Genomic DNA, 22,370 nt, shown 5'->3' with positions numbered 1-22,370 from the left:
GAAAGTTATTCTGGATGGATGACAGCTATAGGACCACAGGGGAAGAAAAAATTAAAATAGTAATAGTAGTTTGATTACATGACTGCTGGACAACCACACTGTGTATGAGACGCTTTATGTGTCGTATTGGAGAGAAAACTCTCTCATCCCCCAATCATACTATTTTGGTAACAACTCTGCCTTGAATTTGTTTCCTACAAATTTTCTGACATTGATCAATTGGACAGCCATGACTATGAAAAATTTATTCTCCCTTTGTTTTAAAGTATATTATTTTACTAATAAATCAGGCACCAACATCCCTACAAAACATTTGTAGTACTGGAAGTCAGGCTTATTTTTTTTAAGTCCTTCAAAACATTAAATATTCAACCTAATTGTGAGATAGTGACAACTAGAAAGGGTCTCACTTTGTATACTGTGAGTTCTCTGAATTCTCGGAAAGAACTAGACTAATAAGAATTTGTATTTTTTGTAGGGTGCGCTTTGGGAAACAGGGAGTTAAAAATCTTTCGGAAGTTAACTTGGTATAAGAGTATGAAAAGCCTCTGTTGCTCTAGTTCTAAGGAAATGCTCTCCTTTTTTTCTAATAAAGCTTTCCGCAGAAGACAAACTCTGTACACAATAAACAGGGTAAGTATAGGACAGAATTACTACAATTCATTAACTCTCAAAAAAGTTATTCATTTTGACATGTAAGGGAGACTTTATTTATGAATGTTAGATGTGATTCAGAGTACTGTTCTGTTAAAATTCCATAAAACAAGCCTCGAAATGCAAGTCATTTGTGCCAGCTCCAAGTACATAGCTGAAGCAGCATTTCCAGAGAGACTAGGGCAAAGGACAGAACTAACCACAAATTGGCAGAAAAGAAACAAAACATAATCGAGTGTTAATAATTCACCATAGTTACTGCTCTTAAAACCAAAGTAACTAAACAATACGACTGTCATCTGTTTACATTTATGCTTGTTTTCTGCATCTCTACAATGAAGTGTTCAGTGTACACGGATGTGGGCAGAAAATCAAAGGCTGCAGGGCTTTATCTGAAATTAGAACAGTAATTTTAATGTGTACGTTTTGATTTTATTATTATGCTTTCTCTATCTCTGCATTATAATCTCTTAAAGGAAGAACACAGGTATTGGTTTATTAAATATTTTGAAGCATTCACATTTTATATTTCCATCATGTGTTTGTTTGTAAGCTTGTTTGTTTCCTGAGCACATTGTAGTGACTGTTCATGTGAACTCGGAAAGAGCAAAATTAGAACTTTGGGGAAAGCCAAAAATAACAGGGAACACCCTTTTGTTCTGTGAAAAACACTGGACTTAGATTCAGCAAACCTAGATCTCAGGCCTAGTTTTCTCCTGGAAGCTTGGAAAATTTAACCAAGTTATTTAACCTCTTTTTTCTCCACCTCTGCAATGGGGATGTCAATACCTAACCCATCCTATCTCATAAAGTGGATATGTGAATAAACTGAGATAACGTATGCGGAAAAACATTATAAATTGAACTACTCTGCAGTTGTAATGAGTTACTCTTGTCGTACCCCTTTCAAACAATCTCCCATTACTAGCACATAGTGTTTTCAGTACTTGAACATGTTTGACTTTCTGGATGATTGAGCATGAAATCAAATCGGATTTGGCTCAGAGTCATTTCTGCAAAGGGATGTAATCATCTTAGTACAGTATTCTGGATAGTTTCCCCTAATAAGACCCCCTCTTGAGTAACACATTCCAGTGGAGAGTCTCTGTTGCCAGTAAATTAGGCTTTGTCCATATAAACTCATATAATCTGGTTTGTATATATAGCATGCCCCAAGACATTTTCAGGCATTACAAAGTCTTGAAAATTACTAACAGTTGTTTTTCCTCTAGTATTTGGGCAAAAAGTGAGGAAGATCCCTAAGCAAGTCGACTTAGAATTACTAATAACTTCATGAGAAAGAAATGAAAGCATGTTTCAAAGTAGCTTTTTAAGACCCAGTGACCATTGATTTGGTTCTTGCATCTCTGACCATGAAAAAGCTGAAAGAAAGGATAGGAATTCTGAAAGAAAGGATAGTGGTTCCAGAGGAGGTCTCTGAAGATCTGCCATTGGCTGTTTATAGAGATGAAATTCAAATGCCCTCAGATGATAAAAAAGGGCCTGAACTCGTTTCAGAGAAGAAATGGTTTAAAGTGGAAACATAAATATTGAATAATAACAGGCATACTATAGACCTTTTCTTTATTTTTTATATTTTTGAGGATAAGAAAAGTGTAATCTATTTTTACTACTACAAATAGTCATGAAAGCACCATTAGATGACATTCTAGCTGAAGAGAAAACAGAAGTTTTGCATTAGTGTGAGATGTTAATTTATTATTGCATTTAGGTCTACCGACCATTTGAGGGAGTTAGCAGTTAAACAGCTGTATCTCTAGTTGATCTCTGCATATTTTAATCCAAATATGGTAAAGGGCAGGGCTAAATAAGGGAGTGTTCTTATAATAAACAGGGCTCAGAACTTGTAACAGAAAATTAAAATACACTCCACTCAAGTTCTCGCATGGTTAACTTTGCACTTTGGTTAAAGTCTCATTTAGATTTAAATTTCTAAACTTTGCTTACAAAATTAAGTTTTCTTTGATCTCCTTTCTTCTGAATTGCAGAAATCAGATAAAACTACTTGATAAAATGATTTCCTGTCACGCTGCTGAAGATCCCATTAAAAAGGTTGCTATCTTTGGAGGAACTCATGGGAATGAACTAACAGGAGTATTCCTAGTCAAGCACTGGCTGGAGAACGGCACTGAGATTCAGAGAACAGGTCTGGAAGTAAAACCATTTATTACCAACCCAAGAGCAGTGAAGGAGTGCACCAGATATATTGACTGTGACCTGAATCGAGTTTTTGGACCTGAAAACCTTGGGTAAGACTATATGCTGTGTTGTGTGTGTATGCACGCACACGTGTGTGGATGTGGATGTGTCTGAAAAGTAGTGTGTGTGAGAGCGCGTGTATATACGTTTGATATTCATGTTTGTACATATAGTCGCTATTGTGAATAAGATCACTTTCACTTTTGTTATACGCCATTATGAATTACTCAGTTCTCTAAGCTGGGCATTCATGGGCTCTTTTATAAACTTTTATAACCATCAGACTGTTCTTAACTGATGTTGTTTTTAAATGTATTCTACACAGACTGAGACAACAAATAACAAAGGTTTTTATTTTTAAGTCGTATCTTTTTTTAAGAAGCAGATTTAATAGTCTTTTGCATTAAATGAATGTTTGGCCACTATGCTTGGATACATATTTGTTAGCTTCTAGGTGATTTACTACTATGTGTTTTGCAACTATGTTTATGGTAGTGCAGGAAGTTCTAGTTAAGAAAAGTGCAATGTTTCAGTGAATACTTGTTTAATGAAAGAGTGAGTAAATGTCTATCATCAGGAAACACTAGACCGCTCTGTGATCTGAGGAGGAGATGTACTACCTTCAGTAATGGATTACTCAGACCTGAATTTTCTGAACTTAAATTACTGCTGCTGATACGTTGCATACAGCGTATGCAATCGTAAATTTGCCTTTTGTTTTACGTCATTATAGCTACCACTGTAGATATATAGGCTTCTAAGCTTTTTACCACTTCTTTCTTTCATTTACATAAAAATATTATTAAATACCTACTGTTCATGGGGCACTGTGCCAGGTACTGTGGGAGTACAAAGCTATGGACAAAGTGGTTTCTACTTTCAATGGGTTGGCAGACGACAAGCTAAGATATAAGTCATGCACAGGAACAACCAATGGAGCACCACTTTATGTGCTCATTTTCTATTAAATCCTAATTTGAGTTTAAAGAGTTACTTAATCTCATCACAGATCAAAAGATGGTTACTACATTCATACAAATTTGCCTCACTTATGGAATAAATTCTTCTGGGGCAATTATACATTAGCCATAGCTTGCGTATCAGGCCATGTTCTCACTAACATAAATTTTAATTTCAAAAATGCTTTATCTTCATGACTGAGGTTATGTCAACACAATTAAGGTTTATCTATTCACCTAAAACAGCTATTAACTAACTCATATTACAAGTAAGGATTTCTTGAAGAATAACTTTTAGTTGGCATGTTAACTTCCCAAATAACTCTGAGATGAACTAGAGTGAGTTTTCTTATTATGACCACTCAATAACATGCATTTCAATGAGAGTAGTCTCTTTAATTAAATTCACTTTCTACTTCTTGCATTTAACACTTATCAGAGGCTAGACAGTTCTCTCTCAGGGTAGTTATGGAAACTTATGAAATAGATAAGTTAATTACCTTCTCTCATCTTTCCTCTCCCAAATTTTGCTGCTTTTCCTCTATTCATCATCTCAGTGATGTCACGACTACCCACCAAATCACCTATGGAAATCATCTTAGAACCTTCCCCATTCTTCATCCCCTACGTCTAGTGGGTTACGGAGTCTCCCAATTATTCAAATATTGAATAGTTGTAGGTATTTTGCAAATCCAGTCTTCCTCACCATTTTTACTGCCTTAGTTTACTTGTTCTATAGGTAGTTAGAGTAGCGTCCTAAAGAATCTTCCTGCATCCAGCCTTACTCCAATCCTCCCTACCATGTATTGTCTGTATGGCACTAGCCATAGGGATCATTCTAACATGCAAATCTTGTCATGTCTTTCCCCTGCTAAAAATTCTTCAAAACTCTCCTATCCAGAATAGAGTTAAGTAATTTAGTACATAGATGTCATTCCCTTTAGGATATCGTTCCTGCCTATTCTTTCAGCTTTATCCTTTGGGACTCTTCCCGTGGGACCTGGATTCCAGGCACAAGAGCTCCAAGTGTCTATTATCTTTCAAGACTTCAAGCCTTGACCATGAGCAACTGGGTGGCTGTGGTGTGATTTACTCACATGCGGGAGAATGAGAAGCAAATCAGTTGGGGGAGGGGGAGAATTCATGAAGTTGTTGCATGAATTAACTTTTAAAGTGCATATGTATCCTTTAGGAACTATGTCTGGTTGCATATAATAGAAATCTGAAAACAGTGGCTTAAACAAACAAGGGTTTCTTTTTCACAAGTAATAAGTCCAGAGGTAGGCAGTCCAGGGCTGGTACAGTGGCTCAATGATATCATCAGTGCCGCAGACTCCTCCTATCTTCCCACTGCACCGGCCTTGCTGTGCAGCTTTTGTCCCATAGTTGAAAAATGGCTGCTCCACTTTCTTGACTGATTTCCAGGCAAGAATTACCCAGGCGCAAACTGTAGGTCCTTTGAAGATACTAACAAAAACAGTCAGAGAATGGAAATAAATGGAATTAGAGAGAAATGTGGTTGAATGCTTTAATGAGGAAAAATAAATTTAAATTATCATGTACATTAAGAAAAAAATGTATCCTAACCACTGGGGGTGGGGCAGGTAGAGACTCATTTGAGAATTCAATAAAAACTATCAACCGTCATCCCAGAAAATGCATGTATGCATATACCTGCAAATTTTTGTATTTTTGCAGGGTCTACAGACTCTTCTCTGTAAAGCTTGACCCTGAACCACTAGTGGTTCCTGGACATCACTTAAGAATCCCTAATTAGATGATGTGAGCACCTAACTTTGACTATTTTTGTGCACTAGAACTAGCTGTAGTGCAAAAAAAAAAGAAAAATAGGTGCATTTGATGGTCTAGTTCCATTATAGCCTAGTGCACTTAACTACTAAGAGACTGTTGATTAAATTAATGGAAGAATTTTGTTCAGGGTTGAAGTCAAATGATAAACTGAAATGTCCTTCTTGTGACCAGCCACATAAATGAACTATTATTTGCAAGCATGTCAATGCAACATTACATGGAATCAAATAGAAGGGAAAAAAAAAAAAAAAAAAAAAAAAAAAAAAAAAAATGTAAATTTTCAATTATAAAGTTTTCAAATAAATTTCCAATTCCTTTACAGATTTTTCATATTAAAGGTTTGGCAACTGGTTTCTTATATACTGTGTTCTTATTGTATATTTATGTTACCTTAGCCGTGGATGTTGTTAATCTTTTTCTCTCTGCTAATAACAGCAAAAAAATGTCAGAGGATTTGCCGTATGAAGTGAGAAGGGCTCAAGAAATAAATCATTTATTTGGTCCAAAAGATAGTGAAGATTCGTATGACATTATTTTTGACCTTCACAACACTACTTCTAATATGGGGTGCACTCTTATTCTTGAAGATTCCAGGAATGACTTTTTAATTCAGATGTTTCATTATATTAAGGTAATGTCAATGTTATTAATTTACAAGTTAGCATAGGATCCATAATTTTAAGTCACTTATAGATGTGAAACAAGCAGAAAAGTGTCAGGAGGGAGGGTCCAAGGGAAATGGGGGGCTGGGAGGAGCACCAGAATAGAGGTAGTAGTGACAGGCGGGAGAAAAGGAGAAGAAATGAGTAAAACAATAAATGCAATGAATAAAATAATAAAACATATGGACCATTGTGTCTATAAAATTTTAAATCTTTTATCAAGACAGCCACCAAATCATAGGCTATGTGGTAAAATTAATACCAAAAATTTAAATGGTATGGTTGAAGTGGCTCACTTACCATTTTAGAAAGCTCAAAATATAGTCATTTAATGTTGACTAAAGACCAATGGTAAAAAGATTGGCTCTCTTTAGTCCTGCCCTTGTCTCCATTTGATTCAGATACCCTAACATACACCTGATCTTTCAGTACTTCATATAGCTAATCATTTTAAGGCTCAAAAATCTACAAGATGAAAAAATCGGCAATCCATTGCTATACCTAGAGAAAAACTGCTGGAGAATAACAAGCAAACAAAAACACAAATAATAAACTGTATGATTATTTTTATATAAAGGATAGACTTCCTTCCGGAGAGCTGATATGAGCTGGTATGATTTAATGGAAAGAGTGTGACCCATATAGCCAGTGCCTGGGTTCAAATCCTGGCTCTCTCTCACTAACTTTGAACAAGATATTCAACTCCCCAAACCTTGCTTTCTTCATTTTATAAAATTGACATAATAACAATACTTACCCCATATGGCTGTTATAAGCCTTAAATGAGATAAAATATTTAATGCACTTAGCTGAATGCCTGGCAGATAGTAAAGATTATTAGTTTTGTTTCCTTGAATTTTTTGGCCTTGACTAAATAGTAGTTCTGGTAAGAGATTATAATGCAGCTATTCTTTGCTGCTGATTGAAGGGAGAGCTGAATACTTAGCTTGCCAGGCACAGAAGCAGTGTGTTATCACAACTGAGAGGGCCGTCTTGAATTCTCATTCAGATAAGTGGAGGTAGGGGGAGTTAGCCGACATCTGTAGGGACCTGGCCCATAGGGGTAGAAAAAGAATTCTTTAAGAGACCTATACTAAGCTAAATAGTAAGTGTAACCAGTGGTGAAAACAAAAATAACCAAATCCATTCAGAAAAAGAATTTATTCGTATTCTTTGTTTATGGTTCTGGGGAATTGTTTAATGTACATTTTATCCAAAAAGCTATGTATTATCCAATTTTATATGTAATTCATTTATGTGCTTTCAAAGCTTTAATAATACCATCGGATTTTAGAGTGTGTTTCATAAAGCTGTCTTACTAATCTTAGTTGATGAAGTGAAACATATTGAAGACATTATTGACTCTGTAATAGCAAAGAGAACAAGGCATATGGTCTTTACATAATAAGAAAAATCTTTTAAATTCTTTTCAGACTTCTTTGGCTCCATTACCCTGCTATGTTTACCTTATTGAGCACCCTTCCCTCAGATATGCAACCACTCGTTCTATAGCCAAGTATCCTGTTGGTAAGTCATATTTCCCACTGTCACAACTAAACAAAATATGTCTGAGATGAAACTCTGAGGAAATTAATTTAAAGACTATTTATAGCTACTTTGCTTATAATTATGGCTTATAATTGTCAAGTAATAAGCAAAATATCATAGGCAGTCTCTAACTATAGCAGATTTCCTCAATTTCATTGAGCAGCTTTCTACATTCCAGGAAAAAACACTGAGCTGAGGGAATTTGAATCTTTTATAATGGACAGTAAGCAGCCTGCCTTTTGCTTAAGAAAGACACCATCCCTATCTTCCAAGACTATTTACTATACAAACATTCTTTAAAAATATAATCTGGAGCCAAGGCAGTCACTATCTTGCTGGCAAGATGGGCAGAAGTACAAAAGACCCATGGAAAATTCTCTCCCAACATCCCTCTCAGCACCTGCTTTGCAGTAGAGTCTCTGGTAACGTGTGTTTGTTATCCATTCACTTGTTTGCCCTGTCAGTCACTGGGCTGTGAATTCATCTTTACCTTCTGGTAACTTCCAACATGCAGGTTTGCACTCTCATACACCCTCCCAGACAGACAGTCTCTTTTTCTATATCCCATTCTCTTTCCTGAGTGACCTATTAGCGTAATTGTTTGCAGACCACACTATAATCATTAAAATTGCTGTCACAACTTAAAATCTTTTTTGTCAGATCTCAGGTGGTTTAAATAAGAGAAATTTAATTTAAAAACAAGTTGTCAAACAATAGAAGCAAATTTAAGGTTATCTTGTTTATTCAATTATTGATAATTTTGGTGCATAATCAAGGGATCAGTTGAGGCAAGCTAAAAAGCCAAGTATAGGTAATTATTTGAAACAAACCAAATGCTTGACAATAATGGATAAAGTTCCTTTCTCTCTGTGACACCATATAAAGCATAGGATTTCCAAGTCTTGAGAGAGCAATCTTGGTCTATGACATTTATGGGGCAATGCTGCTCTTAGGTAGAACAAATATCTACTGATATGTTTGGCTCGTAAAAAGAGAGCCAAATCTTTCAAAGGTTTCAATATGGGGGAGTATTAAGATCATCATAAGTAATAGAAATATTATATGTTCTCCTTTCAACTTTACTATTTTATTTGGAATCTTTTTATATCATCCAGTCATTGGGGGGAAAAACACAGAGAGACACACTCTCCAACTCAATGTTTTATAATACTCCTATGATTTTAGGTGCCACAAGATGTTCATTGTAATTTCAAGCATCATATGCCAACATGACAATATCTAGTGGAAGAAAGGAGACTCCCAGGAACTCCCCTGCAGACCTTCCATTATGGCCAGCTGTTCAGAACTGGGTCACATATCCATTCTTAAATTAATTACTAGGATTAATGAGATTACTACGATTGACTAAAACTATTCTACATTTACTCCTGAGTTGGATACCCCAACCAAAATCAGGACTCTGTCAGCAAGGAGTAAGACAGCATGAATTTTGGGTAGGCAACCAACAATGTCTTCTACAGTATGCATACAAGACATATCCACGAACACATTTTCACACATTTGTACAAATCATTTATGTACTGATGCATACCTTAACCGCACTTATATCATATACTTAAGTATATCCAGGAAAGCTAAGCACAAAAATGAAAATGAGGATAAAAGAGAATACAGTAAGGTTTTGTGAATTGAGAAATAATAGAAGTGGATGAAAATAGAATAGGTGGAAAAGACTATATATGAATTGGTGGAAGAGAGTGGATGATGCTATACTTGGTAAATGGTTTTATAAATGGTTAAGATGATGATTGGAGTGATAACAGTGTGGGAGACTTGGACAGGAGGGAAGGGACTAGATAAGTGGTTTAGAGAAAGAGTATTTTGTAGGTTTACGGATGGATACTTGACAGCCACAGGAAGTAGACCTGATAGTACAGGCAGAATTTTATTGAGGTGAGAAGAAATGAATACAAATTGTTTCTACAGAAAATTAAAACCATTGCACTGTCATGTTGGGATGGGTTGTTATATTAAGGGCAAGAATGTTGCTCTAGGGTCACATAGATTGTCATTTGACTTAAATCCATGGCTCATTTAGTCTAGATTTCTATTGCTAAATAGTATAGATGTGTTTTCTCCTACAAGCTAAATGTTAGGTCCGTGACAGTTTCTCTTTGTGGCCACTTATTATTTTGTCAGTATAAATTTGTCTACTCCATTTACTATATTATTACTTTTTAATATTTTGACAATATTGAAGGAAATTTAAAGAAAAAAGACCTCAAAACCTTGCCACTATAACACAACTCTTTGATTTTTTTCCATGTTCTCTCCCAGTCTTTATTTACTATGCATATAACTTGTACATGTAAATGTTCTGCTTTATTTTTTGCCTAACATTAGGTCTCAAATATTTTCCATGCTGCTGCATGGTCTACCTCTTTAATCATTTCTAATGATGGGATTCTAGATCTTGATATATGAAAATGCTCGATCTTTTTTTTTTTTTTTTTTTTTTTTGCGGTACACAGGCCTCTCACCGCTGCGGCCTCGCCCGTTGCGGAGCACAGGCTCCGGACGCGCAGGCTCAGCGGCCATGGCTCACGGGCCCAGCCCTTCGCGGCACGTGGGATCCTCCCGTACCGAGGCACGAACCCGTGTCCCCTGCATCGGCAGGCAGACTCTCAACCACTGCGCCACCAGGGAAGACCGAGAATGCTCGATCTTATATTCTAATACTTATATGAGTGTGACTATCTCCCCTTCTGTACTTAGGTATAGAAGTTGGTCCCCAGCCTCAAGGGGTTCTGAGAGCTGATATTCTGGATCAAATGAGAAAAATGATTAAACATGCTCTTGATTTTATACATAATTTCAATGAAGGTAAGTAGTAGGCAGAAATTGTTTCTTTAATTGTGAGCTTGTGTGTGTAAATAAATCAGAAAAGGAAGATGAGATGGAGTACACATAATGACTTAACCACTAAACATTGAAATAGCAATGGAACCTAGGTTAAATTTGCCATGTTTGTGACACTAGTTGCTTTTTAAAAAATTTAATCACTTCAGCCATTCGTCAAAGACCAGTGTAGACACATTCAAGAAAAGCAGCTACCAAATAAAGCTCCCCAAATGAAATCCTCATTTTCCTATTAATCTCCATTTTTAAAAGCAAAGAAATACAAATGTCCAATGAACAGATGAAAAGATGTCCACTATCACTAGTAATCAAAAAGTGCAAATTAAAATGCAAAACCATTTTCTCCCATTAGATTGGGAAAATATTAAAATCTGATAATATAAAGTGTTGGTAAGGGTGTAGGAAAAGGAGACATTCTCCTTCCCGCTGGTATAAATTGGTAAAGACACTTAGAGGATAATTTTACAGTAACCACTTTCTAATATGTACAGATCCTATGACCCAGCAGTTCCACATCTCAAAGAAACAGAAACACATGCACACCTACATGCCACATACAAGGGTGGCCACTGCAGCATTGTATGTAAAGCAAAACAATGGAAATGGCCTGAATATCCATCAGTTGGTTAGTTAAATAAAATAGCATGGAAAGATCTTCAAACTACATTGTTAATTGAAAGAAAGCAAGTTGCAGACCAAAACATACAATATACCAATTTGCTTCAAAATAATAATAATAAACACTTGCTGGAATATACATAAATATATATGTTAGTACATAGGAACAGTTCTAGAAGAAAACATATCAAACTGATAACAGCAATTACTGGGGAGAGGAGGGGAAAACCAGGTTAATTTTGTTTTAATTGTGCTCAGGAAGAATGATGTACTCATGTATTATCTGTGCAATTACAAAACAGTTAGATGGGGCTGGTGGTGAGATGGGTACATGGATCTCTATGTACTATCTGCTCATTCATTCGGTAAACCTAAAACTGCAGCATAAAAAATAATGAAATCTATTAATTATTTTAAAAATAACTTTAAATTTTTAAGAATTATAATAAAAGTAAAATCAAAGAGGCATCTGACGTAAATAATTATTCATACAGGCAGAACTGACATTATTTGTTGAGGAATGGGCCATTACAGGGACAGAGCTGGTGAATAGTTCAGTGCCTGTGGGGAGTATAATCCCTTAACCTGTTTGTGCGTCCTACTGTGATCACAGGAATTTCTTCCGTGCTTGGGAATCCTTTGACTCCCAAGTCACAAAAGACTGAAAATCAGCATTCTACCGCCTTTGCCTGAGGACAGGTTCTATACGGTCTAGGGGACCTGGTGTTGGGAAGGTCATCACTTATTCACAAGAAACCATTCAAATAGTGAGTGTGAGACTATGATGTTAAGAAACAATGCACCCAGGTAGAAGGCCACAAACCTGACTGAAAAAACACATGGTTTTCAAATCGCAATCCATAGATTCCTGCTACCGGGTAGGGATTTAGTAGCTGTCCTAGTAGCTCCGGGAGAGCCAGCCCACCTCTGCTTCAATCAGAGCAGTTCTATCTGTTTTATCCTGGTAACATTTCATTTAACCAAAGGATTCTGCAATTCAACATTTTAAAACCATTATTAATTTAGACTCTCCAGTTTGATGGATTTTTAACTAACATGGAAAGAGCACCATTATCCAAACAATGCTGGCAAAAGGATCATAACCGTCTGAAAAGAAGTCTCTAGAAGTGTATAGAAGAGCTCCATTTTTGGCTCTGTGCTACTCAAAATTATTAGTAGTACTTGGATAAGGACATAAGTGACATGCTTATCTAAGTGGTAAGTGACAGGAAGCTATCAGGAAAATATCTGGGTTCAAAAGGTGTATCCAAAAAGTTCTGACAATATTTAACAATAATCTAGACCAAATGTTTAAGGTTAAATACATCAGGAACAAAATTTTACTTTCATGTTAAAAAATCCCAGAATGAAGGAGGTGATAGTCTCTTTTCTGCTTGGCTAAACAACATTTGGAGACCTCTGAATAAATTCCAAGTCCATATTTCAGGAGAAACATCTATAAAGTAAAGGTTAGCCAAGGAGTTAGTTGAGCATGTTGAAGAGTTTGAAAACCATAATAGGAATGATCCCAAAGACACACATAGAACTTCAGTTTACAAAGTACCTTCACATGTATCCTCGTGTATGTGACAATATGAGTGGAGACTGATAGAATCAAAGATACTTAGACCGGCAAAAAGAAGTCTTAAGGCCAATTTTATTTCAGAGTTTCAGAAGTGTTATATTGGAAAGGAATTAGACATGTTTTCTGTGACTCAGAGGCCAGAATAGAATCGGTGGGATAGTGTTACCTAAAGACAGAAATTTCTGGGACTTACCTGGAGGTCCTGCGGTTAAGACTCGCGCTCTCAATGCAGGGGGCCCAGGTTCGATCCCTGGTCAGGGAGCTAGGTCCTGCATGCCTCAACTAAAAAAAAAAAATTCCCGCGTGCTGCAGCTAAGACCTGGCGCAGCCAAATAAATAAATATTAAAAAGAAAAAATAAGAAAGAAATTTCTAACTAACGAAGCTGACCAATGGAACAGACCATACTTTGTGAGGTTGTTTAAAAGCAGGAGCAAATGACCACTTGGTCAGAAAGATACAGAGAATATTCAAGCATCGATGAAACTTAGGCATTTGAGACTCCTTCTAGCTCTGAGATTCTAAGTAGCAAAAACATGCTCCTTTGTGTTCTACCACTTTCTCCTTTCCTCCCAATGGACCTTCTGGTTTAAAGGTATGATATCTGATGTTTCCATCTTCAACTTGGAAGATGTGGTAAATTCTAAAAATGGCCACAAATTCTTCCCTTCCCTGCTTCCATGTCCTATCAAGAGATGGAGTCTGTTTTCCTACCACCTGAATCTGGCTTGGCCATGTGACGTGTTTTGTGCCACAGAAGAGATTTGAAAAGAACTTGAACATCAGGGCTTGCTCTCTTGCTGACCTTGGGAACCTTGCACTGTCATTATGTGAATCAGTCCACCCTAGCCTGCTGGATAATGAGAGACTGTGAGGCTGAGAACTGAGACACCCCAGCTAATAGTCCTGCAGCTCCGGCTGACAGCCTGTCAAATGCCAGATATGAGAGTAAAGCTGTCTTAGATCATCCAGCCTCCTGCTGACCTGCCATCTCCCCACAAATGCATGAGCAAGCCAATTAGAAGTCAGCCAGTCCAGCCTAGACCAGAGGAACGGGCCAACCAACTCACAGAGTCATGAGCTAAATTAGAAGGTTGCTGTTTTATGCCACTAAGCTCTGGTATAGTGCGTTCTGCAGCAAAAGCTAACTGATACAGAAGTAATCACGGGGTATCTGCATTCCAACCCTGGCTGCACTTTCCGCGCCAAGGGGAAAGGAAGATTTTTCTTTGGATTGCAACCATAGCACACTATGGGCTCTACGTTGGATGAAAGTTCATCCTGTTTATTAAGAGTTTGCCTGGTATAAATGTAAACTACTCCTTTTCCAAGTTTCTGGGCATTGGGTTGTTTAATGCTGCGTCTTTGTAAGTTGGACTCCACTATTGGCAGACTGCCTGCATCCCAATATCTCACTGCTCAGGAGCTACCCAAATGTTTAACATATTTAGTTAAGAGAAGGAACACAGTGGGGAAGTCATCTAACCAGTTGAACGTCCTCCTGAAGTTATGCAATCACAGAGTGTCAGAGCTGGAAGAGTCCTCCAAGGTAAACTAATGTGAAACCTTTATTTGAGAGGTAAAGAAAGTGAGCTTCGAGAAGTTCAGTGTCTTGCTCAAGTTTACACAGCTAGGAGACTAGAGCCTAGGTATCATGACTCCCAGTCCTAGCCTCTTTCTCTCCCACACTGGCTTTTTAAGTTCCGTTTTCTACCTCTATCCTACCTCGGTGTACTTGTGGACAGTGTCGGTAGGCATAATTTGAGAACATCTTTTGGTTTAGTGTCGTTTGTGAACATCCTTAACTAAAATTTTATGGAACCATATAAGACCCCGAATAGCCAAAGCAATCTTTAGAAAGAGGAACAAAGCTGGAGGCATCACATTCCCTAACTTCACACCATATTACAAAGCTGTAGTAATTAAACCATATAATATTGGCATAAAAGCAGACACACAGATCAATGAAACGGAATAGAGGGCCCAGAAATAACACCATGTATATATGTCATTTAATTTACAAGAAAGGAGCAAAGAATATACAATGGGGAAAGGACAGTCTCTTCAATAAATGGTGTTGGGAAAATTGGACAGCCACATGCAAAAGAATGAAACTCAACCACCATCTTAACCACCATACACAAAAATTAACTTAAAATGGATTAAAGACTTGAACATAAGAATTGAAACTATAAAACTTATAGAAGAAAACATAGGCAGTGAGCTCCTTGAAATAGGTCTTGGTGATTTTTTGAATCTGACACCAAAAGCAGAAGCAACAAAGGCAAAAATAAACAAGTGGGACTCTATCAAATTAAAAAGCTTCTGCACAGCAAACCCATCAACAAAATGAAAATACAATCTACTGAATGGGAGAAAATATTTGCAAATCATATATCTGATAAGGAAGTACGATCCAAAATATGTGAAGAACTCATACAGCTCACAGCAAAAAAAAAAAAAAAAAGTGTGATTTAAAAATGGGCAGAAGATCTGAATAGACATTTTTCCAAAGAAGACATACAGATGGCTGACAGATACATGAAAAAATGCTTTACATCATTAATCCTCAGGGAAATTAAAATCAAAACTATAATGAGGGCTTCCTCTTTCGGGGACGGTATCTAGAGGCATTCAGGATGGTTCAGCGTTTGACGTACCGTCGTAGGCTGTCCTACAATACAGCCTCTAACAAAACCAGGCTGTCCCGAACCCCTGGTAATAGAATTGTTTACCTTTATACCAAGAAAGTTGGGAAAGCACCAAAATCCGCATGTGGCGTGTGCCCAGGCCGACTTCGAGGAGTCCGTGCTGTGAGACCTAAAGTTCTTATGAGGTTGTCTAAAACGAAAAAACATGTTAGCCGGGCCTACGGTGGTTCCATGTGTGCTAAATGTGTCCGTGACAGGATCAAGCGCGCTTTCCTCATTGAGGAGCAGAAAATCGTTGTGAAAGTGTTGAAAGCACAAGCGCAGAGTCAGAAAGCTAAATAGAAAAATAAAGCTTCTTTGAGTAATAAAAAAAAAAAAAAAAAAAAAAACTATAATGAGGTATCCCCTCACACCTTTTAGAATGGCTGTTATCAAAAAAATAAGAAATAACAAGTTTTGTTGAAGATGTAGAGAAAAGGGAACACTTGTGCACTGTTGGTGGGAGTCTAAGTTGGTGCAGCCACTATGGAAAACAGCATAGAGGTTCTGCAAAAAATTAAAAATAGGACTACCATATGATCTAGCAATTCCACTTCAGGGTATTTATCCAAAGAAAATGAAAACACTAATTCAAAAAGCTATAGGCACCTCTGTGTTCATTGCAGCACCATTTACAATAGCCAAGGTATGGAAACAACCTGTGTCCATCAATGGAAGAATGGATGAAGAAATTGTGGTATCCATATACAATGGAATATTATTTAGCCATAAAAAAGAATGAAGTCTCGCTATTTGTGACAGCATGGATGGACCTCGAGGACATTATGCGGAATGAATAAGTCAAGCAGAGAAAGACAATTACCATATGATCTCTCTTATATGTCAAATCTAAAAATGAATAAATAAAAATTTAAAACCAAGCTCGTAGATACAGAAAACAAATTGGGGGTTGCCTTAAAGCAGAGACAGGTAGGGATGGGAGAAATGGATGAACTGCCTGAGGGGTTTTTTAATTTAAATAAATTGAATTTTTTTAAAGTCACTCTAACCTATTAGACAGCCTGGAAGTTTCATTTTTCAAGAACAGTGTAACCATGAAAAACTCAGTAAGACACAGACAAATCCAATAAATAGAAGAAACAAAGAAATCAAAGAAAATAAGAAATCGAGTGTTGGACTATTTGGTGTATTGGATTGGTTCAGGATTATGAAACCTAAACTTCGTATTGTTGATAGAAAGGGTACAAGTCCTTTATAATATATTGTCCACTTACTCCATAGGCCAAGGAAGTTAAAGGACTCTGGGACCTGAGATCACTAGTCATAGAGCCAACACTCAGCATTTGGGTAATGCTGGCAATGATGAAATAAGGTAACACTAGAGCAAGAGCTGTTATGGCCAACGACATGTGCCTCTAAGGGTGGCTTTTTCAGCTTTAGGTTAGGACATTCAAGCACCAGAAAGAAGATCCTGTACAGTGTCTCAGTCTTAGTGGTGGCAGAGCAGCTCTCTGCCTGAAGCCGTACAAGCCTGTGGCATTTTTCTTAATAGCCCCAAGTTGGAAACGTGCAAGATGCCTATAAACCATAGAAGGAATAAATAAATTATGGCATTTTCTCACAGTGGAATACTATACTGCAAATAAAATGAACAATCGCTACACACCACAATAGGGATGAATCTTCCCCAAAAGTTGATCTTAAGAAGACAGACACAAGATGCATATATTGATTGATTATATTTGTAAAATATTCAGAAGTAGGCAAACCTGAACTATATTGTGTGCGATTCATGTATGGGTGGTGAAGCTATAAAGTAAAGCAAGTGAGTCATTACCAAAATTAGTGGTTACTGCTCAAATGGGAAGGCGATGGGATTATGATGGGAAAGAGACATGCAGGGGATGCTGGTATGCAGGCAATGTTCTTGTCCTGGGTGGTGGTTCCATGGCTAATCACTTTACAGTTCATTAAACTATATATTTATGTTTCATGTACTTTCTGAGTGTTATACTTCACGATAAAATGGTTCAAAAGCAAGAAAATAGTGTGTTCCCCCTGTAACTGTCTGTCTTCAGTTTTTGTTCTTCTTCCTTCTTTAACGTATCAACTTCCCTTTTTTCAGGAGATTTTGTTAGTTGCTATTTATACATACTGTTTTTGCCATAGGAAAAGAATTTCCTCCCTGTGCTATTGAAGTCTATAAAATAATGGAGAAAGTTGATTATCCCAGGAATGAAAGTGGAGAAATTGCTGCTATTATCCACCCTAAACTGCAGGTAACATTCACTATTTCTTTTAAATGTTGAAAATAATGATGCCCTACCTTTGAGTAGAACTTTACAGCCCATAAAGCACTTTACATACATTAGCTCATTTGATGTTCTCAAAAGCACTGCAGTCTAAGGTATTCAGACCATCACTCAGTGAATATTTACTGAGTAAATCCTTTGCTGGCTCTGGGGGTACATCAGTGAACATGGTTTATATTCTTGTGGAATTTATAGTCTAGATATACTAAAGTCTAAACTGTGATCTTGAAATGAAGATAACCAGATGCTATAACAGAATAATGAGGTGGGGATGGGGGTCAGAGAATGTGAAATTCCTGTTCAGGTGCAATGGGTAAGAATTATTATATCTATTTTAATATAAGAAAACAGAGGCTCAAAAATTAGATCCTTCCCATAGTTATTGATGACAGATCCAGAAGGAATGTTCTTTGCAGTTGACCACATTGCTACCACCTCCCTGTGATCACTACTGTATAGGCTAGAGCAAAACGATCAGAACCTCTTTCTTTGGAATGTTTTCTGCCGCCTTTTCCTGACTCCTCAAAACCTCAATATCTGCTCCTTGTGTGGTTTGATCAATAATGGCATAGTGAAGGGGAAGAAAAGGCTCTTAGGAATGTATAGGAGGTTTAAAACTGGAAAAGGCAGAGATAAAAGCAGAGAGGAGCAAAGATTCCAAAAAGCTAAAACATCCATCTCCATGCACAATCTCAGACCTCAGAAATGTGGAAGTGATCCAATGGGTTGTCTAGTCTGGTGCATTCATCCCTGGATGCACATCGCCTAGAGAGCCTTTTAAAAAATAACAATCCCCCACTCTGGGATAATCTGATCTTATTGGCATGGGTAATTAGGGTGGAAAACCACTGATCCAGTTCAGATTCCTGTTTAGTGACCCTAATGATAGTTATTCAGACTTACAACTTAATAAAGTAGCCTGCCCCAAAATACGGGCTCGTGGAGCAAATCCAGCTTTGTGCCTTAGTGGGATCCGGGTAGAAACTTGAAGAAGGAGCCTTAGGCAGTGTTTTAAAGGACAGAAAGATAAAGATTGGGGGAGAGAAAAGAGGAAAGCACTACAGGTAACAAAAATTGCACATACAAGAAACAGAGGCCAAAGTGATGATGTCACAACCGGCTACAACACAGGATTTTAAAAAAAATTTTTATTGGAGTATAGTTGCTTTACAATGTCATGTTAGTTTCTACTGTATAGCAAAGTGAATCAGCTATACGTATACACATATTCCCTCTTTTTTGGATTTCCTTCCCATTTATGTCACCGCAGAGCACTGAGTAGAGTTCCCTGTGCTGTACAGTAGGTTCTCATTAGTTATCTATTTTATACATAGTATCAATAGTTACAAATGTAAGTTTTACACTCCTCAAGGACATCCATGAAAAATACAAAAATCATCTGGGGAGGCAGAGAGGTAAGATTAATGGGATCACTAATAAACAGGGCTAGTTGTAGGTCTTGAAAGTCAGGAAGGATAATTTTGATTTGGTAGACAATAAGGAATGGCTCAGTATTCTACAGGAGGGATTGACTGATGGATTATTTCAATAAATATATTTGAAGGACTTCTCAGCTTGTTCTGGGCCCTGAGATTCAAGATAGGGTCTCTCATAGAGCTTCCATACTAATAAGGGGAGAACAGACCATGAATAAGTAAACAATACATCAACCACATGATTTCAAATTGTAATAAGTGCTATAAAAGAAATAAACAGAATAATATAGGAGCAGTTAACAAAGGGTTCCTACTAGATGGAGGGGTCAGAAAGAGCCATCTCTGAGATGAGGGCATGGAAGCTGGAACCTGGAAGGTGAGAAATCAGCCATGTGGAAAACAAGTGCAAAGGCTCTGAGGCTGGAGCAAACTTGGATTGTTTGAGGAACAGCAAGAAGACCAGTGTCAACAGAGAGTAGGGAGTGAACAGAGACCCTGGAGCCAGAGACTCAGGCAGGCACCTGGTTATGAGTCCAGATTTTATTCTAAAAGTGATGGTTCTTAATCAGGGGTGCTCACTAGAATTCCCCAGGTTCCCTCTTCCCACCCCCAAATGCTTGGAGCCTGTCACAAAAGCACTAGCACAGTGCTCCTCAAGCTCCAGCCACATGAGAATCACCTTAGTAACTTTTAAAAATCCTCATTCTCCGGCCCAGGGATTCTGATTTAATTTATCAGGGTGGAGACAAGAAGTCAATTAGGTTCATCAGGTGATTTTCATGTGGCTCAGGTTTGGGTAGCACTGCCCATCGGAATCTCTGCAGGTGGGGCTAGCAGACAGTGGGGAGGTGTTGAAGAAACCCTGTCAGTCGTTCTGGGGCCCATCTCTGACTGAAAACCACTGGTCTGGAGCAGTAGTTCTCAGCCACCCCGTCCTGCAGAATCACCTGGGGCTTTAAAAAAAATACAAACAGCGAATTATAAATGAGTAGCATGAGGGAATTGGAGGAGGCGTGTGATGGAATTATGCTTCTTGATTACATGCTTATATGACTCTGTGCTATACATTTGTCAAAACTCAGAATCATACCCCAAAATGGTTGGATTTTACCGTATGTAAATTTAGAAAATAGTGATGCCTGAGCCCCACTCTTGAGATTCCCATTTGATGTATCTGAGATGGGGCTAGCCTTTATTCATCTGTATTTTTCAAACATCCCAGGTAATTGTAACATGCAGCCAGGGTTCAGAAAATCGCTGTGGTGCAACGCTTCTCAAACTTAAATGTTGCACCTGTGAACCTCTGGGGATTTATTAACATGAAGATTCTGACTTAGTAGGTCTGCGGTGGGGAATCAAATTCTGCTTTTCTAACTCTCAGGTGATGCTGCTCTGCTGCTGGGAACTGTCAGAAACACAGAATCTCAGACCCCCGCCCCAGACCTATAGAATCAGAGTCTGCCCTTCAACAAGATCCCTATGTGATTCGCAAACACAGCAGAGTTTGAGGAGAACTGCTCTAGGGTTCCTTTGGGGTGCCAGCACTGGTGTTTGAGGGCTCACAGGTCCAAATCAAACGATTCAGTTGTTATCCTAATGTGGGGACACGTATGGGAAATATCCACGTCGTCTTAGAGTTTTCCCAGCCCACACCCCACCTTCTCCCACCAGTTCCCACCAGTATAGAACCTCCTAGCATGCAGGCACAACGTCACTCATTTTTTATCCCCAACAGTAGAATGTCTTATATACAGAAGGCTCTTAATGGATATTTCCTAAATTTTGCTGAGCAGAATTTAACTTCAGGTAGCAAGAGTTAGGATATGCACCTGAGGAGACACTCATTTAGTTGTGCCTTTTGATATTATAAATCTCTTTGGCAATATTCAAGGCAAACCTGATATTGAAGCAAACTATAATCACATGTGTCAGTTATAAAAATAAAAAGGGGAACTCTTAAAACCGCTGCCCAAATTAACTGCTCAATCTGTTTATCGGATAACTGACATGCCTCTACACTATCTCTCTTAAAATAAGACAGTGCTGTCATTTTAGTTGTCTAGAGCCTGACATAAACATTTTTTAAATTTATTTTTTCTTCAAGTATAGTTGACTTACAATGTTGTGTTACTTTCTGGTGTACAGCAAAGTGATTCAGTTATACATATATGTGTTCTTTTTCATATTCTTTTCCATTATACAATGTGTAAAGTAGGTGAAAAATCTAATGTAATTTATGTATTCTAATTGTTTCCTGAGAGGATCAAGACTGGAAACCATTGCACCCTGGGGATCCTGTGTTTTTAACTCTTGATGGAAAGACTATTCCATTGGGCGGAGACCATACCGTGTACCCAGCGTTTGTAAACGAGGCTGCATATTATGAAAAGAAAGAAGCTTTCGCAAAGACAGCTAAACTGACACTCAACGCGAAAAGTATTCGCTCCTCTTTACATTAGAAATCACTTCTAGCTCACTTGTTATAGGGTACGTTGAAAAGTTCTACTAGTTCGTAAGCTCCTGAAGAGCAGAATTGTGCCTTTTTCATTTCCACAGCACCTAGCCCAGTGCCTTGCACACAATGGACATTCAGGTAAATTTCTTGAATGGGTGAATACATTAATGAATACGTTCTATAGATATCGTACTTTATGTATGTAACTTATTTAAAGAAGCACATTTCTTATTTCTGAAGAGCTTTTTATACCTTATACTTTGATAGTTTAACATTCTTAGTAAACAGCCTTTGAATTTAAATTTTAACATTGAAATAGATACTATATACACAAAAAAATAACTTGAGCATATAATTAAATGTTGTATGTTTTCAAGTAATATAAAAATGCTGCTAGAAACTAATGGTATTTTAAATTTTTCACATTGAATTAATGATAAAGTATTAAGGATCCAGTCTATCAACTTTAGCAGTAGTTGTGTTATCTGTAGATTTTTAAATGCTCTTTTGAAGATGAAATGTGAATAAGAAACGAGGGCTGATTGTAAAGGTGACATGAATAAATCAAGAAACTCTGAA

General features: G+C 37.5%; 2 protein-coding genes across 3 annotated transcripts; both read left to right on the top strand.

Moving 5' to 3' along the window:
- The first annotated feature begins 567 nt into the window (after positions 1–567).
- Positions 568–22,370, top strand: ASPA (aspartoacylase). 2 transcript variants are annotated; one of them, XM_032617592.1, is made up of 7 exons: positions 568–633; positions 2,664–2,924; positions 6,081–6,276; positions 7,741–7,834; positions 10,592–10,699; positions 17,758–17,867; positions 21,598–22,370. In XM_032617592.1, exons 2-7 carry the CDS (start codon positions 2,689–2,691, stop codon positions 21,793–21,795), a joined length of 942 nt encoding a protein of 313 aa, XP_032473483.1. In that variant the 5' UTR covers positions 568–633; positions 2,664–2,688; the 3' UTR covers positions 21,796–22,370. The 2 variants fall into 2 exon arrangements, with proteins under 2 accessions (XP_032473483.1, XP_032473482.1); XM_032617591.1 differs by lacking the exon at positions 568–633 and having other exon boundaries at positions 2,544–2,924.
- Positions 15,545–15,977, top strand: LOC116746263 (60S ribosomal protein L34). The gene has a single exon (XM_032617593.1). It carries the CDS (start codon positions 15,577–15,579, stop codon positions 15,928–15,930), a length of 354 nt encoding a protein of 117 aa, XP_032473484.1. The 5' UTR covers positions 15,545–15,576; the 3' UTR covers positions 15,931–15,977.

This window comes from Phocoena sinus, chromosome 20, assembly GCF_008692025.1.
Source record: "Phocoena sinus isolate mPhoSin1 chromosome 20, mPhoSin1.pri, whole genome shotgun sequence".
NCBI classification, from domain to species: domain Eukaryota; kingdom Metazoa; phylum Chordata; class Mammalia; order Artiodactyla; family Phocoenidae; genus Phocoena; species Phocoena sinus.
Note: the sequence above shows the minus strand (reverse complement) of the source record. Positions and strands in the feature narration are given on the sequence as shown.

Bases quoted from the DNA above. Each gene is read 5' to 3' on its own strand.
- ASPA (XM_032617592.1), top strand. From the start codon at position 2,689: ATGATTTCCTGTCACGCTGCTGAAGATCCCATTAAAAAGGTTGCTATC. The intron at 6,277-7,740 runs GTAATGTCAATG...AATTCTTTTCAG, and splicing joins AGATGTTTCATTATATTAAG to ACTTCTTTGGCTCCATTACC. The intron at 7,835-10,591 runs GTAAGTCATATT...TTCTGTACTTAG, and splicing joins TATAGCCAAGTATCCTGTTG to GTATAGAAGTTGGTCCCCAG.
- LOC116746263 (XM_032617593.1), top strand. From the start codon at position 15,577: ATGGTTCAGCGTTTGACGTACCGTCGTAGGCTGTCCTACAATACAGCC.